Source organism: Takifugu flavidus, chromosome 3, assembly GCF_003711565.1.
Source record: "Takifugu flavidus isolate HTHZ2018 chromosome 3, ASM371156v2, whole genome shotgun sequence".
NCBI classification, from domain to species: Eukaryota; Metazoa; Chordata; class Actinopteri; order Tetraodontiformes; family Tetraodontidae; genus Takifugu; species Takifugu flavidus.
The window spans coordinates 5312345-5329607 of record NC_079522.1 but is presented as its reverse complement, the minus strand read 5'-3'; the positions used below and the strand labels follow the sequence as shown (position 1 = coordinate 5329607).

The window sequence follows — 17263 nt, the reverse complement described above, 5'->3', positions numbered from 1 at the left end:
CAGTCAATGCTAGCACTTACCTGTAGGTGATCTGGTTTGGAAAGGTAAAGTTGCCTCCCACCACACGAGCGTGGACAACAGCTGGAGGTTGTCCACAGCTCACAGCCTCACAGGAGATCCTGGGCTCCCCCCACCTGCCGTCCCTTCCACAGGTGAGGTGTGAATACCCCTTTGGCCGATATCCGGGCCGACACCTGTAAATGACGGTATCGGAGAAGGCTGCAGTGCCGCCCTGCTGCACAGCGTTGGGGACCGCGGGCGGGGCGGCGCTGCACCTCCCCCGGCCGCACATCGGCACGCCGGGGCTCCACACCCCTCCCTTCTCACAGACGGCCTGACTGGGACCCAGCAGTCTGTAGCCGTCGTCGCACCGGAAGTGCACGCGGTCTCCGCAGGCGTGGTCCTGGCCCAGCACCGCCCCGTACCTCAGGGTAGGAGGGGAGCAGATGCAGGGCTTGCACCGAGGCACCGCGCCCGCCCAGGAGCCTTGAGCGGAGCACCGCAGAACCGGATCCCCCAGAACCTCGTAGCCGTCGAAGCACACGTATTCCACCACGTCGCCGTAGTTGAAGCTGGATCCGTTCAGGAAGCCGTGACTGATGTCCTCGGGTGGGTCGCAGCTGATGATGTCACAGCGGGGTTCCGGTTTGTCCCAAAGTCCGTCAGACTGACAAATACGCGTGGGAACGCCGTTGAGAGCGTATCCCTCGTCGCATTCGTATTTTATTTTGTTGTTAAAGCTAAATTCTGACCCCAGAACGCGACCATTGGGTATGGAGGAAGGTTTGTCACAGGAGGCGGGTACGCAGGTCGGAGACTTGTGGCTCCAGGTGCCATCGGCCTGGCAGATACTGACCGATTTGCCCTGTATGAGGAAGCCAAGCCGACATTTCAGTTCTATTTCATTATTAAACCTGTACTCATCTCCTGTAAAGGAGACATCGCTCGGGACTATGGGAGGTCCACAGACCACTGGCTCACACGTGGGCTTCTGCACGTCCCACCGTCCGTCTGCCTGACAGGTAATGATCTCACTGCCCTTGAGAGCAAACCCAGGGCTGCACTTGAAACGCAGCACGCTGGAAAACAGAAAAGAACCCCCGTCAGCTATACCGTTAGCGATAGCGCCCGGGTCACCGCAGGAAACAGGCCGACATGTTGGTGCGGAGTGAGTCCACGATCGACCTGATATGCACTGCCTCACGGGTTCCCCCTCGAGCACGTAACCTTTCTCACAAGTGTATTTCACCATACTGCCCAGTGAGGTGTCCGTCACATTCACCCAGCCGTGATCTGGATTAGGAGGAGACTGGCACTCTGCTGGGACACAGGAAGGCGCTGTCCCGTTCCAGCCTCCATCCTCCTGACACATGAGCCTGGTGGGGCTTGTGAGGTCATATCCTTTGTGGCAACGGTACTCAACTAATGTCCCGTGAAAAAAGCTTAAATTCACCGAAGCTGCCGTGTCCGTGTCTCTAGGAGCGGCGCTGGAGCCACTGCCCGAATCTGTCACTCGAACGTAGTCCCCAAAGTCGATATGGGGAGGGAGGCCGCAATCTGACAACACGCAGACGGGAATGGAGCTCGACCAGCCGAACTCCTCGCAGGTCAGGTGGTCCTGGCCGACCAGTTGAAACCCTGGAAAACAGCTGTAGAAAATGGTGACGCCAAAACTGTGGTCCTGACCTTCTACAAATCCATTTTCTAGTGGTTGGGGTGGGGTACATGACATTTGCACACAAGCAGGTGGCTCGATGTCCCACTCCCCACTGGCAAGACACTTTAAAGTGTCTGGACCCTGGAGGCGATATCCACGGAGGCAGGAGTAGATGGCACTGTGACCAAATTGGAGTTTTGTAAAAGCCACCTTCCCATTGGTTATCCGTTTAGGAACTGAGCATTCAATTGGCCGACACGAAGGTACCCCTCCAATCCAGAGGCCCTTCTCTCCACAGAGAACAGTGGAATTACCCACCAAGTTATAGCCAGTCTTGCAGTTGTACAGTGCTTTGCTGAGATACATTAGACCCTGGACATCGACAATCCCGTTTGAAATCTCCACAGGCTGAGGGCATTCAACCGGAATGCACTCTGGGACAGGACTGCTCCATTTCCCGCTGGCTAAACAGGACACAGATCCTTCCTTTTTTAAAGTAAAGCCTTCCATGCATGTGTAGTTCACCACAGAGCGGAAGGGGAATGGTGCAGAAGGAGTGGAAGGACCACCAGAGGACACCTCAGGCAAGGGTCCACAAAATACCTCCTTACACACCGGAAAAGTGTCATTCCACTCCTGGGATGGGGTACATCGGAGCGTCCTGGCACCCTGGAGGACATACCCATCCTCACAGGATAATTCCACAGTCCCAGAATCAGCGTCCAGACCCTTTAAGACCAGGTGGCTCTCCTCCAGCGGTGGTTCAGGACACTGCACCGGTGAGCAGCGCGGGCGCCTCAACTTGTCCCACTTCCCATATTTCAGACAGGTCCAGTTTGCATCCCCGATCAGCTCGTAACCCTCGTCGCACACATACTGCACTTTACGTCCCACCTGGAAATCGGAACCCCTGTAGTGTCCGTGTACAATGTCGGGTGGAGGATCGCAGGTCAGAAGGACGCAGGTGGGAGGGTCAGTGCTGGACCACTGGCGGTTGGCCTGGCAAACTCGGTCCGGACGACCGAGCAGTCTGAAACCTGCGTTGCAGGCATAGGTCACCTTGCTGTTGAAGGTCAATCGGCCTCTGCTCTGTAGAGAGAGAACAATTGATACAACTTTTAAAGATCCCAGTACTTCTCTAGGTCTAATATTATAGGATATGTGCTCTCCCAATCGTGCTTTACCTCCTGGGTAAACGGGGGAAAATATTAAGTGTCTGGGGCTAACCTGGATGTATCCATTTTTCAGGAGAGGAGGCAATGGGCAGGTCACAGGTGCGCAGGAAGGCAGCACTCCTCCCCACTCTCCGTTGGCTTTGCAGGTCCTCCTTTTCTCTCCCCGGATCAGGAAGCCTTTATCGCAGCTATACGCCACCACGGCACCAAAACTGTAGTTTGAGCCGCTAACGTAACCGCGGTCAATGCTCTCCGGCCGGGAGCACCTCACAGGGACGCAGCCGATGTGATACGGTGAAGGGTCCCATTCCCCCCCCATCAGACATCTCAGCGTGGCGGTGGTGTTGAGCATGAAGCCTTCCTCGCATTTATAGCTCACTTCGGTGCTGCTGGGGTATTTGGGCTTGCTGACTGAATCTAAAATCGCGTTGGGTAATTCAGGCGGACGCGAGCAGAAGTTTGCGATGCAGCGGGGGACCGTCGCGCCGTCGGGGGGTGCCCACTGGCCCTGAGCGTTACACACCATCTTAGAGTTGTTGCCGGCGATGTAGCCATCAGTGCAGAAGTAGTTGGCGGTGTCCCCGAAGAGTTGGTGGCTTTCGTAGGGCTCGGCGTGGTCGATGGCGGGCGGGGGCCCGCAGGAGCGAGGCACGCACTGGGTGGAGGTGTCGCTCCACTGGCCGCTTGCCAGACATTCTCTTGCCTCTGGGCCAATTAGAGTGTAGCTGTAGAGGAAACAGCAAATATAAACCCCCTTATCAGTTGATACAATTTTTTTTTTTTTAATCATCTTACCCTTCTTTGCAAACATAGTGCACTTTGCTTCCCACTTCATAGTTCTCCCCCACAGTGACGGCGTCTCGTAAGGTCGGAGGCTCGCCACACAGAGCGCTCACGCAGCGGGGGACGGGCCTGCTCCACTCCCCCGTCTCCTCGCACACCACTTCCATGGACCCCTGTGGTCTTCGTACGGACACGCGACTGAGTTTACACTGTAGTCCAACACCGGCGCAGCTACAGCATCACACTCACTCATCATACCTGTAACCCTCCAAACAGGTGTACGTGACCCTTGACTGATATGTGTTTGTCTTGAAAGTGTAGTCAGCGTTGACACCACTGGGAGGCTCCCTGCAGGTGACCGGGTGACAGAGAGGTGGCGTCCCGCTCCACCTCAGACTTGCCATACACTGGAACTCATAGGGGATCTCAGGGAGGAATCCCTTCATGCACCTAAACACACCGAGAGGTGCAGGGAGGTGGACGTGAGAGCTTGGCAGATCGTTGCTACAACGTGGCACCGCAGAGGATGTAAATAATACCTGAAAGTCACCTTGCTTCCATAGGTGAAATTACTTCCACTCATGACGGAGTTCTCGGGAACGGTTGGTTTTAGGCAGGACAGGGCTAAAGATGACATCCCAAAAGTGATTAGAAACTGCTTAGTTGTGAATAAAAACAGATTACATTAGGGACAGACACTGTTACTGATTGAATGTAGACCAGATTGTCAACTAAAGGTGATATATTGACATTTGTTTTGATAAAAACAAGGTTGTGGGAGGAAACTGTGAATAATTTCATCACCGTGAGGTTTGTCTTCCCAGAAAGTCTGATTCAATCTCGCTACACCCACTTTAATGTCTTTTTTGGCCCACAACGTTGTCTTAAAGAAACGGCTTCACAAATTAAACCTTAGAAGCTTCCTTTTGGACCGGAGCAGCCAAATTTCCAAATCTGGAACATTGTTTCAGCCCGTGCAAGTCAATTCTCCTTTTCTCTGGCAGAAAGAATGTGGCCGGGAGCCAATCAGACTGCTGCAGTGACTTAAGCTTTTCCAGCCCACTGCACAGTGGATGACAAAGGAGTGCGTTTACAGCAGCACAAGATATCATGTCAGGCATGTAACCTGTGTTTGTTCAAATGTGCGTACACACACACACACATTTTCGTGATGCTTTAAATGTACGAGACGCACGCTTTTCCACAACCTCTCCGATCTCCGTAATAATAACTGAATAAATAGATGGAATACTCTTTTCATACGGAACAAAAAACCATACTGACATAATTACTAATGGCAATGTCAGAAGGTTTTGTGATGTATCAATGACTTGCTCATTTTCAACATTTTAATGGTAAAATGCAACCAGCTATGAAATTCAAAATAAAGAGCACTGCTTAACAAAAGGACCTATCAGGAGATAAAAGCTGCAATGTCATCCTTACGTGTGCCTTTCATTTTATAGTCTTAAAGTCAAATGGCTTCCTCTTGTGGTAGAACACAAGCACTGCTGAATCAGCAAGGCTCTCCTCACCTCTGCAGTAGGGGGTGGGATTGTCCCAGTTTCCAGTCTCCAGACAATGGAGGCGAGGGGGGCCCACCAGCTCGTAGCCCAGCCCACAGCCAAAAACGACCTCACCGCCCATTAGGAAGTTGTTGCCCTCTCTGTGACCGAGCTCTGGAGAGCCGGGGTCTTTACACTTCACCGGCTCTGGGGAAATGCAATTAAAAGTTAGAAATGTTGGATCAGAGAGTTCAGCGAGAGTTTTTAAGCCGTGCCTTGTTACCTGTGCAGTTTTTGCCATCTCCGCTGTACGGGTGCTTACACGTGCACGTGTAGGAACCTTCTGTGTTCAGACATCTGGCGTGTTTGTCGCAGTCTGACCCCAGAGCGCACTCGTCCACATCTGACCACAGACATATTACACTCAACACGTTCCTTTTCCATGCTCATCATTAATTAAAACAACACTCAATTTTCTCTATGGGAGATTACCAAGACAGGCTGGTGAATTTCCTCCCCACTTGCCACTGTTAGCACAGTGAACTTTGGTGTCTCCCAACAGGTAAAATCCTGCGTTACACTGATATTCCACAGAGCTTCCAGCTTGGAAGTCTGTTCCTTGAAACCAGCCATTCTCCAGCGGGTGGGGAGGCCCACAGGACACCCCTGTGAGGCACAGAATTCAGGGTTCTATTATCTCCCTACTGATAAATGTATTAGTTGTAGAAGAGCAGGATCATATAGTAGGAGATAGAATAGAAGTATTCATGTTGACAGGAAGACAATTTGGCTGTTTCTAAAACAAAGGATTCCTCACAATCTCGATCATGACAATTTTATTTGCCTATTTTTTTTATTTTAATAGAGTTGTGGCTTACTTTCACAGCTAGGCAGGGGGTGGCTCCACTCTCCTTTATTTTGGCACTGAAGCACTGGCTCCCCCAACAGGTAGAACCCGGGATCGCAGGACAGCCGCACCTGGGTCCCGGGTTTGACCTCCACAGTGGAGGTATGCAGGTGGGAGACTGCGTTCTCCAGCTTGGGGCAATCTGGAGAAACCGCAAATACGTTCTGGTTTTGATGGGCGAGTGAGCCGATGCTGCAGTTTACAGTTTAATCTTCTTATACCTGCACAGAAAATGCTGTTGAGGTTCACTTTGAGACGGCCCACCAAGCCGGCGAGGAAGTCCGGCCAAGCAAGGACGTTCCCTCTGTGGGCGACATGAGAAGTCGGACAGCTGCTGGCCAGCACCTTGATCTACAGTAAAGAGAAGATAATTTATTATAAAGTAAGTGAAATAATGCAGTTAGACAGCCACACTCGCCACACTCACCTGCTGCGGTGTGAGAACGCGATCCCAAATGTTCAGCTGGCTGATGGAGCCCACAAAAGATTCCACTGGATTGAAACCCTCGCCTCTCTGATCCTGGTCCTGGCCTAATACCAAAGCTCCACCCGCTACAATAACCACAGCCACAGTTTAAATCCAAGCAAAACAGATTTCCTTCTTTTAAGCAGTAAAACAGGTTGAAGATAGCACTACACCTGGGATAGTGGTGCCGACTGACAGGCCTTTGCCCCCATCTGAGGGCTTTCCATTGATGTAAATTCTCCAGTCCCCATCCCAGCTCCGCCAGGACACCCCGATGTGGTACCACTGACCCGTGTTCACCGCGGGGCAGTCGGTGATCCGCTCCTTCCCGTTCACATAGAGGACCCAACTGTAGAGAGAGAAACAACCAGGCATTGGAACGGGTTCTACGTGCACATCTGTGATGCAGCGCGAGGTCGTGCCAACCCGTTATAGTCGATGAGAAGAAAAGCATTGTCGCTGCCCTCCACGGCGTAGGAGATGGGTGTGCCGTAATTGGTGGTGTCAGTCGATCTCATCCAGAAGGTGCAGGTAATCTCTGTCAGAGCTGGCATCACTCCATCCATCATCACGTAACCGTGGATACCGGACACCTCGAAGTCGAGGTTGAAAGCCGAGGACATCTCTGATAGGATAGGAAGCAATTACAATAGAGGCAAAAGGAGAATAAAAAGGCTGCTTTGACCACATTCCGCTCTTGTCGTTTAATTTTGAAATCACAATCAGTCTAATTTCAGTCTAAAGTCCACAGAAACACAAAACACAACAATAAACGTACACTTCAGCTGTGTTTGATGGAAGATTTTCACAAAATCATAGAAATTTGGTTTTGCTTTCCCGCCTATACAGTTGCCCTGGCGACGTGTCCCCTGTCCTATAGTACCTGTCTCACACCTGGTTCCGTTGAACCCAGGGAGGCAGCGGCAGGTATATGAACCCAGACCATCCATGCAGCTGGCCCCGTTCACGCAGGGGTTGGGCTCGCACTCGTTTATGTTCACCTCGCAGAGGTGGCCGCGATAGCCCAGCGCGCACCGACACCTGAGAAGAGGAGGAAGGCACGTTTTCACTCAGGCACACGTGGTTGCATCTTACTGATTAGTCTTGGATCGTTACCTGAAACTATCAATGCCATCCTGACAATGGCCTCCATTGAGACAGGGGGCGCTGTAACACTCATCAACGTCGACCTCGCAGTGATCGCCTGAGAAGCCGACCGGGCAGTTACAAACGTACCCGCCTGTCTGGTCCTCGCACGCACCTCCGTTCAGACAGGGGTTGGAGAGGCACTCGTTTATTTCCAGCTCACAGCGGGACCCTGCGGCAGGAAGACGGCGAAAACTAGTTACGTACCACCGATAACGGCTCGACAAAATGCGGGTTTGTGAATGTAAATAACCAAAAAAGGCACATTTTGGAGTAAATTTCCAACCTGTGAATCCCGCCGCACAGCTGCAGGTGAATTTGTTCACCTCGTCCACGCACACGCCTTTGTTCAGACAGGGGAAGGAGATGCACTCGTTCACCTCCGCCTCACACACGGCGCCTGACAGAAGCAGAGGTTAAATGCTGTTTTTGGGAAACATTGAGAATGATGTGTGATCCACACCACTCACCTATAAACCCAGGCTTGCAGTCACACTGGAACTCTCCCATACCGTCATTACACAAGCCCCCGTTCTGACATGGAGCCGAGTCACACTCGTCTATGTCAACCTCACACTTGGCCCCTGAGTAACAAACGCCATTAGCAACAGTAAACTACCGCTCATCTATAAATTACTTGTGTGACCAGTGGTTTGGGCGGTGGGTTACCTGTGAACCCGGGCATGCAGGTGCAGATATATCCCGCTCCAACCTCCTCACAGGTGCCCTTATTCTGACAGGGATTCAGGAAGCACTCGTGGAACACCTGATTTATCAGCAAATTAAACTGTCATTGGAACTTAATGAAACACTGAATTACTTTGCTCTAAAAACATCTGCAGGTTTATCAGGCATATGATTAAATGGGTTTCTTGGAGCTGAAACCGACCTGACTGCTTGCTTGGTAGTCCTCGCTGACCTTCACCTCTGGAGCTGCAGTCACACTCTCCTCTTTTGGGAGAAAACTGGAACTAAAGCCTGACAACGACACCCAGACAAACGTAAACTGAGATGAGCTGGAAAAACCACCAGACGCAGACGGTTACGGTGCGCCTGAAAAAGGCCCGAAGTCTCATCGAAACCTGGCAGCGTGTCCGCGCCGCTTTTCATTCCCACAGGCCAGGAATGCAGTAATAGTTATTTCCATTCAACAGTGCAATAAAAATCACATAAATTCCCCACCCCCCAATGCTGCGTGGCTTTTTCTTAAAAAAAAAAACAACTGAATTGATCTCTTACAGGTTTTATTTGAAAAGCTGTCACACACACTTCGGAAACAAAGTTTGCTCTTTTGGCAGCTCTTGTTGGAATTTAACATAAATCATTTTAATTGCCAGAAGGTTACAGTCAACACAGCGTGGCAGTGTTAAAAGTAAAACTCTACTATTAAAACAGTCCAATTTGGGTCACATTTTACATTGATTTTGTTCGTCGGTGTCAAAAAAGTCCCATTATAAAGACGTATTCAGAGTCTGGGAAGGCTGGTATGTAGATGAGCCAACATTTGCTTGGCACTTACTTGAGCATCGCTGTATAGTTGTTGCCGCCACGACAGTGGTGGTTCCATAGAATGGGCAGGAGAGACAGTAAGAGCGGCCGTGGTCTGGCTGGTAATAATCTCTGGGGCAGGGATAGCAGGGAACGAGACCGGTGCGGGAAAAATGACCTGCTGAACAGGGGACTGAGAGAGAGGAAGAGAGGAGTCAAAAATAGAAAGACTGTTGAGGGAAAATTACCAAAAAAAGAATAATGCTGAAAGATCTACAGTTTACAAGTATTTGTATTTCAACAGGGAACTTCACGTTTAAAAATTTCCACATTGATCATTATAATTTCCATGTAGGAATTGGCAGATACTGAATACACATTTGTACTGAGGAATTCTGTTTGTTGTTTTGTTACCTAGCAGCATTTAATGGTTCGAAATGATTAGATGAGTGCGAGCATGTTGATAGGACACTAGGGGGGGATAAACTGTGTCACCTCCACACTCCGTCTCCTCCACTGCTCCTCTGGTGACCGTCGAGGTCTCCTCAGGACAGACGAGACAATCCCTGGCTGCGTAACCCGGCTGGTAGTGACCCAGCGGGCACGACTCGCAGATCTCCAGTCCGTTCGCAGAGTGAGTGCCGGGCTTGCATTGCCCTGCAAATGCACCAAAAAAGTAAGTTTCACACACGCACGAGCACTGACTGTATCAAATCGATCTTACCTTTGCATTCGGTGATGCTGCGGGAGTGCAGGTAAGCTGTGGAGGATCCCTCAGGGCAGGACTTGCACTCTAGCTGACCCTCCTGGTCCTGGTAGGAGCCCAGCCAGCAGCTCGCGCACTCGTTATGTTCCAGGGAGAAGTAGGTACCCACCGGACACTGGACTGCAATAGTGAATTCAAAACAGTAAATCAAAGCTAAACGCATGAAGATCAAAGGTATTTCAGTCGAGATATTGCGCGATGTCTAGGAAAATGTACGTGGTGATCTCCTCTTACTCACCACACATCCTGCCATTGAGCACGGAGCCTGGTCTGCATGACAGGAAGGCCTTCCTGCCCTCCAGGGACTTTGGATCAGCCACGATCATCTCTGAAGACACGCGGAAACTGGACAGCGGCTGCCTGGCCAGCGTTCTCTTCAGGCGGTTGGTCAGTTGCTCCAGCGTGCGCAGGAGCCTCCTCTGATTGGCCACTTCTACAGAGTCATTTCTCGATACAGGCAGAGGGATGCTGGCTGGAAGATTTAACAATAATCCTGAAGTTTTAATAACTGCCCTTTCTTTACTTTCGAAGGTTGCCACCCCCACCCCCCTCCCATTACCTGTGATGTTGAAAAAGATCTGGATTTTCTGGTCTCTGGTCGGTCGCCTGATTCTCCGTAGCCTCTTTGCCAGCGGGTGAGGCCGCACGGCGGTGTCCCGCTGCTGTCTGGCGAGCGGGCGCGCGCCTGTGGCGAAGCCGGACTCGAAATAAGCGTAATCCTGGGTACCCTGAGTGCCCCCGCTGTTGCTCCAACCTCCTGGTCCTGGTAAACATTCAGAAAGGCAGAGTCGAGTCATGATGTATTCCCTTTAAAGGCAAGTGTGAGTCTTCAGTCTTACCAATGGAAAATCCATTCTCATAGTCATAGTTGTACTCCAGACAGTGGCCCTGTGGCATCATCTCCAGCTTGCAGGTGACATCACTGCTGCTACAGATGTTGGGGAGCTGCAAGGAAGAAAATAGCCGATTCAAATACTGATTTATGACACAATTCATATGGGCGTCTGTATACTTAAAGCTCCTCACCATGCCTCTCAGTTTGGTGTTGAACTCTCCGGTAAAGGCTTCAACCAGGTCCAATTCATCACATCGGGATGCTTTAAAAAGCATCTCAAATGGTTTGAACCCATTGTTTGCCATGCGGTTCACTGCAAAACACAGAACAGGGCTTTAATTTACAGGCTGCGTGCTGTTTTTATAGAAGCCACTTGTGTTTTTAGCGCCAACGTGTCGGTCATACCGGAGCAGTCAGGTCTGTCTGGAGAATAGGGAGGCTCCCACACGCCGTTGTAAGCACAGAAGTAGCTGTGCACTGCATCTTGAGTGATGCTGTAGCCATCATTACAGTGGAGAGTACAGTTAACACCCTCTTCCTCATCAGAGCAGACGAATTCCCCATTAACTGGGATGTACGGCTGCTCGCAGGTCGTCCCTGAAAAGGTATGTATGACAGTCCAATTATACTGTTGTGCTTAAGCCAAGCGGTGCTCCCAGTGTTCCTATCAAGCTTGCTGGCTGTTTACCTTGCACAGTGATGGTGAGGTTGCAGGTGCGACTGTTTCCTGCTGCATCAGTAGCTGTGTACTGGACCAGTGTCTCACCTACTGGGAACCAGGAGCCCGGACTGTGGTTGCTGGTGACTGTGAGGCGACCTCCTAAGAAAGAGATGTATATTTACACAACAGTGTTGCTTGTACATTTATTATAACACGTACTGTGCTGTCACTATGTTGTTATAACAATGCTATTATTCATTAATGCAGGGGTTTTTTTTAAAGAAAAAGGGAATTGTACTCCAGTCACACTGCAGATGGCAGTCTTGGCCTTTTCCCATTTTCCAGACTGACTCGTTTGCAAAGAGGTTATGTTCAAGAAAATATGCTGAAATGAGAACAATGTCTCACTTAGTGGCAGGAAAAAAAGATCAGTTCTTGGGACTGGAGAGGGAAAAAGTGTCAAGGCTGATTGAAAAAGCAAATATGAAGAGAGTGATGATTGACAGAGAGCATATATGTGTTTTTACGTCTTCACTTCACGTAAAGATTTCACTCACTGCTATATGTTATAATCATCTGACTGTGTGTGAGTGTGGGGGGGGTCTGCGAACATAAATGCAGCAGCTTTGGGAGAATGAATGACAAGGTTAGAACAACAGAAGAAATTAGTGGGAACAGTGAGTTAACAACCATTTATTTCACCTCCTCTATTAAACACTGTTGGCGCGGAGCTGACACACGTCTAGCCTACTGGAGTCTGGTGTCTCAGCTTCTATGTGTGTGTATGTGTACGACTGTGTGTGTGTGTGTGTCTGTGCAGACTATATATAGACTGGCATCAGGGTGTGGGCCTGGAAAAACAAAACACTTGCGTTGAAGCGGCGTTGGTCTGACGTCGTGTGGCCCAGAGTGCAGCCTCTGCAGTCTGTCATTACGACGTTTGAGCGTGTGTGTGCGTGTCTGTGTGTGTGTTTGTTGGCTGATGAGACAGCACCTTCTCAGACAGGTGGGACTGGTCCTGGATACAGATGGGATGATAAGTCATGGCACATGTGAGTGTCCCAGTCTGCGATCTGTACATCTGACCTGTATTTGTGTAGTTTCTGTGTGTATGTATCTGTGTGTGTGTGTGTGTGTGTGTGTGTGTGGAGCCAGACTAAATTACAAAGGCCAGGCTCTGAGCTGGAAACCTGGAGAACTCTGCTTTGTTGTCGGCTGTTTGAGTATAGTTACCGGTGCCAGGAGAAAACCAGCCGCTTCTCCAAAACCTAACCTATTTGGCAGACTGACGTTGATGCACTTTATAGGTTTGGCCTACATCACTCAGGACTGCAGCAGTGAGAAGGACCATAAAAAGACAGAGGTTACACATAAAGTCTAGAATTTGTATTGTGACCTCTCGAATTAGCCTGGAACAAGAAAACCGGTGTTTTTTTATGGAGCTGTCCAACACGGCAGCTTAAAATTCACCCGCAAAACGGATTCGCGTTCGTACTTAGATTCAAAACTGTGATTAGAAATGTTCACTAACAAATAACTCCTGAGTCTGGCGCAAAAAGGCAGTTGTTCCATTGAAAAACCACCTGATTCCTGCTGCTTTCTCCCACTTTATTGTTTTGATCACATTAGCAGATGCTGCTGCAATTTTATCTGTCCAAGTTGTATTCTGTATATCTCCCTCCCATAAACACAGGCTCACAAACATCCTCCCATAGCTGGACTACAGGCCTGGTGTCTTTCACCGTTATTCACATGCACAGATGTACACCTAAAGCCTGCCCCTGATCCCCATTTTCCAGTCGGAAAAGATCCTGTTTATCCATCATCGGCGGAGGAAGAGGGTGGAGCGCAGTGGAACAGAGGAGCAAAAGAATAAACCATCCACCGGAGCTGCCGTCTGAGAAACGGGGACCCGACATACCTGAGTTGTCGGAAAACTGCGGCACCTCCCAAACGACCGCCGTCTCGATGTCTGCAGCTTGGACTGTGGGCGGCGACCGGCATCGGTCAATGACCGGGGGCTCCGTATCTTGAAAGGGATAGGAAGTCGTTAAAAAGGAAGGCGTAAGGAACCATTTGCATCCATTTTCCAGACAATATTTACTGTAGGAGGGCCAGACGGGCAAAGAGCGCCGCTGTGATCTGACAGTACAACAGTGCGGAGTGTCAGAGGGCTCTCGCTAAACATATGTCTCTAATAAAAACCCACAGCGTTCCACCACCATAATAACATGTGGAAATGTTCATGGCTACCATGCTTGAGGTTTTTTCCCCCCTCTGACTGCTGTGATTATCGAGCGGTCGACATGGGACACCCGTTTTCACTCTCTAAAGTAACCTGTTTGGCACCTGCTGGAGGCGCTTGCGGACGCCTCATTTAAACATGTTTTTACATTAAATGACAGGAATAAGCTGCGGTGCAGAGGGACGAATAAGCAACACACTTGGGTGGGGGGGGGGGGCATCTGTCCGAGCGTGTATACATGCTTTCCAGTAACTGGCTTACAAAGATGATGAAGAATATCAGCTGACGGACTTTGGCTTATCCCACAACACTCATGCTGCAGCCACTTAAAATCTAAACAGATTATCCAGTGTGTGACAAATGTTTCCACACCAGCATAAAGTAGCGTCTTTGGCTCGCAGTCGGGAACTTGACACGCCAAATAACTGGGCAAGAAGACTTCTTTATGGCTATTTTTCCTAAGCATTAATATGTTGCAGCTATTCTGGTCGCACAATTGTGGGGGCAAAGGAACAAACTGAGGTAATAACTCAATATTTGACTACTCAGATTGCCCTTTTATTATTCGTATCACTGTATTTATATATTTATTAGTGCAACAGCCCAGAACCTCTTCAATCTTCTCTGTGTATGGAAAGTGCTTTATGTATAAACACTTGGCTTTGCGCTGGGATTAGTCAGGTTGACCACGAGACTCAAACAAAACACATTTCACATCAACGCGCGCCAGCTGAGGCGAACGGAAGGACTCACCCACGACAGTGACGGTGAACGAGCAGTTAGCTTGGTTCCCCGAGCGGTCGGTCGCAATGTACGTGATGGTTTCATTCCCGATGGGGAAAAGCTGAGGAGGGGTATAAACTGGCTTCACCTGCACCGCCACCTGGTGGACGGAAGGTAGAATACATTACTGCACGCCACGAGTGGTCCGACAACGTTACAATGCACTTTTTTTACTAGGCCCAAACTTCTTTTAGATTCCAACCTCTTCATTAGAGTTGTCAGTGGCAGTCGGGACGGTCCATCTAACGTTAGTGGTTCCGCGGCGCTCGTCTGTCCCTGAGACGACGTCCTCGGGACACTGGAGCCACGGTGGTTCAGCATCTAAAGAAACACACATAAAAAAGTCTCACATTCTTTCATATGCAAACGCAACATCTGCACACAAGATGATCTTGCGCCTAATGCGTGCGTGATGTCATCTGACCTGTGACCTCTTTCATTTCACGCGTATTATCGCTCATTAACGAATCAAAAGGAGAGTGCAATGCTGTCACAGCTCCAACAAGCATCCAGCGCCGCTGACGTCACATTTAAACCATAAGTGGTTTAAAGTGTCCCTTATCTCTCTCTCCATCCATTAGCTCAATACCTCGCCGTGATGATAAAATCTTGGTTTCATCAAGAGGGAACTGAAATTAAATGCAATAACTGCTCCAAAGAACATCCTTGTTAGAAGAGCCGATTAATAAAAACACCATCCCACCTCCTACAAATTCGGAACACATTTAGGCCACACGCATTCTTTCCAGGATCAAAGTTTGCAAATAGGAAAATAAGAGATCATTTTAGAGATAGAGATGTTGTTGGATAAAATAATTATTTGCTAAAATCACCATGATTGTCCTTTCCAATCTGCAACAACTTCTAATTCCCATTATAATGGGTCATCCACATACCTCATCCTCCCTTTTATCCTTCTTCCATCACCATTTTTTTGGCCTGAGGGAATCGGGAAAGCTCGTCTTTCCTCAACTCCCCGTCATAAAACACCTACGGATGAGTCATTCTCCCCTCGCGCCCCGTGTCCACCCCGCCTTCGTTTTCATCTTTATGGCATCTCTTCCTCTCCTTAATGGAAGCAGTCCTTCATTAGCGAAGCTGCGCTGCAGGGAAGTGAAGCGGGGGGAGGCTGAGTGGATGCGTGGGCATGCTGAGCAGCTCTGCACCACCTGATTCACCTGCGGGGCGACACAGAGGGCTGCGGTCCAGCCAAAGCCCGGAGCTCTGACGTGGTATGGTCTGAGTTAACTAACCACTCTAACCAGTCTGCAAAAGTGCCGCGACAATGCAGAGGGGGAAGGGGGGCAATGGAAAAAATTCCAGCCGCTTTCTTTTTAGATCTTTTTTCTGCTCCACACTGGTTCTTTCTCCTTATTGCTTTATTAAAGGTCAGGCCAGCTGATTAGAGAAAGCTAAAACCTCTTTTTAAAGGCTTATTCAAGGTTACATGCAGCGATGATCACCATCTACCTCAAGATGGGAAATATAAACTGGCAATATTGTGGCAGAAAGGTTAAATTAGACTGGGAATACTGGGCTAGCATGGACGTATAAATCCATATTTTATGTCACTGATGTAACGGTATGCGCAAGTGAGGTTCATACCTGCACAGGTGGCTTTATGGATGTTAGCTGTCCAGTTTCCAGAGCCCAGGCACACGGCCTTCCGGTTTCCCAGGAGTGTGAAACCTTTTCGGCAGGTGAGCAGACAAGTGGAGCCCGGGGACGCTGGTCTCTTCCCGCAGGCAGGAGGCGACAGTGAGATGTTCTTCAGGGTTGTGATGGGGGGGCAACGCACCTCTGAGGAAAGGAGCGTTCACATACGGGGTTAAATGTGATATCTACTGCTGGTTCCATCTTTGGTCCGCATATCCACACATTTATATACTCGCAGCTGAGAGCAGAAGAGTTGAATAAGCTATATTTAGGTGGCACGTTTGAAAAGCCTAGCCTGGACCACAGGACGCACACACTTCTCATGCATCTCGGCAGAGGGGAGATCCACACTGAGACACTTCAATTAGATGTAACCCCCCCATATCTCTCACGTTTCACTCCTGTAGAAACAAACAAGCCACTCAACTGCCGCACACCCTCTCAGCAGTGTCAAAAAGGAAAAAACAGCAAGCAGGAGAAGCCGAGGTGGTCAAGTAAACAAAGCGTAAATCAGGCCGAGCATGTGTGGGGGAACGGCGCTCGCTATCAGCAAACAGTGTCTTCTGGAAGTTCGGGGGCTCCTGAATAACGTCGCCGGCTGGCTGGATCAGTCAGAGGTCTGTGGCTCTCGCCCCGGCCCTTATTTGTGAGTTGGTGTGCCTGACCTGGGTGCTCCCTGCGGCCAGCGGGAGGACGCGCAACTATTTTAACTTAACTATCAGTTCTGAAGCCGGCGTGTGTAATTTTGGGTGCACGTGGCAGCGAGTGATTTGCTATGAGAAAACAGATGCAATGATGCGGCGGGGCTCTGTGCAAATATACCATGAGCTTAACCACGGTGCTTATGTGAGCATACATCCTCCGTGCTTTTACAGAGAACTTCCCAGATCCGTTAGCGAGATGCTAATTAAAAGGGAAGGATTTCCCTCGGCTGTAACACGCGAGATCAGACGGGGGTTGCAGAGCGACGAGGGCTTACCCACACACCGAGGTTGGGGTCCGCTCCACAGGGAGTTAGCCTGGCAGGTGAGCCTGGAGGGTCCCTCCAGGCTGTAGCCTCGCTCACAGCCCACCTGACACTCTGTCCTGTTGGAGGCGCCGCTGTTGCTGCACCTCAGAAAACCCTTCTTGGGACGGGAGAGCGGCGGGCAGGAGCGGACTGTGTGTCGAAATATACAACATTATATAAG

At 49.9% G+C, this 17263-nt stretch overlaps 1 protein-coding gene across 2 annotated transcripts in view; it reads right to left on the bottom strand.

Moving 5' to 3' along the window:
* Positions 1–17263, bottom strand: part of svep1 (sushi, von Willebrand factor type A, EGF and pentraxin domain containing 1) — a 49399-nt gene that overhangs the window by 3993 nt on the left and 28143 nt on the right. For both annotated transcript variants that reach the window (XM_057028801.1, XM_057028802.1), the window contains exons 6-38: positions 17053–17232; positions 16023–16217; positions 14620–14738; positions 14388–14517; positions 13311–13418; positions 11417–11548; positions 11134–11325; positions 10920–11041; positions 10733–10838; positions 10453–10656; positions 10132–10365; positions 9852–10013; positions 9623–9784; positions 9159–9320; positions 8529–8617; positions 8309–8405; positions 8110–8223; positions 7926–8039; positions 7610–7811; positions 7377–7534; positions 6920–7118; positions 6667–6842; positions 6455–6579; positions 6249–6378; positions 5999–6169; positions 5613–5786; positions 5404–5523; positions 5151–5327; positions 4155–4239; positions 3874–4065; positions 3628–3795; positions 2885–3557; positions 21–2746 (exon numbers count right to left, since the gene is read on the bottom strand). In XM_057028801.1, the coding sequence (XP_056884781.1) occupies positions 21–2746; positions 2885–3557; positions 3628–3795; positions 3874–4065; positions 4155–4239; positions 5151–5327; positions 5404–5523; positions 5613–5786; positions 5999–6169; positions 6249–6378; positions 6455–6579; positions 6667–6842; positions 6920–7118; positions 7377–7534; positions 7610–7811; positions 7926–8039; positions 8110–8223; positions 8309–8405; positions 8529–8617; positions 9159–9320; positions 9623–9784; positions 9852–10013; positions 10132–10365; positions 10453–10656; positions 10733–10838; positions 10920–11041; positions 11134–11325; positions 11417–11548; positions 13311–13418; positions 14388–14517; positions 14620–14738; positions 16023–16217; positions 17053–17232 (8098 nt within the window). The remainder of the gene's footprint in view (positions 1–20; positions 2747–2884; positions 3558–3627; positions 3796–3873; positions 4066–4154; positions 4240–5150; positions 5328–5403; positions 5524–5612; positions 5787–5998; positions 6170–6248; positions 6379–6454; positions 6580–6666; positions 6843–6919; positions 7119–7376; positions 7535–7609; positions 7812–7925; positions 8040–8109; positions 8224–8308; positions 8406–8528; positions 8618–9158; positions 9321–9622; positions 9785–9851; positions 10014–10131; positions 10366–10452; positions 10657–10732; positions 10839–10919; positions 11042–11133; positions 11326–11416; positions 11549–13310; positions 13419–14387; positions 14518–14619; positions 14739–16022; positions 16218–17052; positions 17233–17263) is intronic.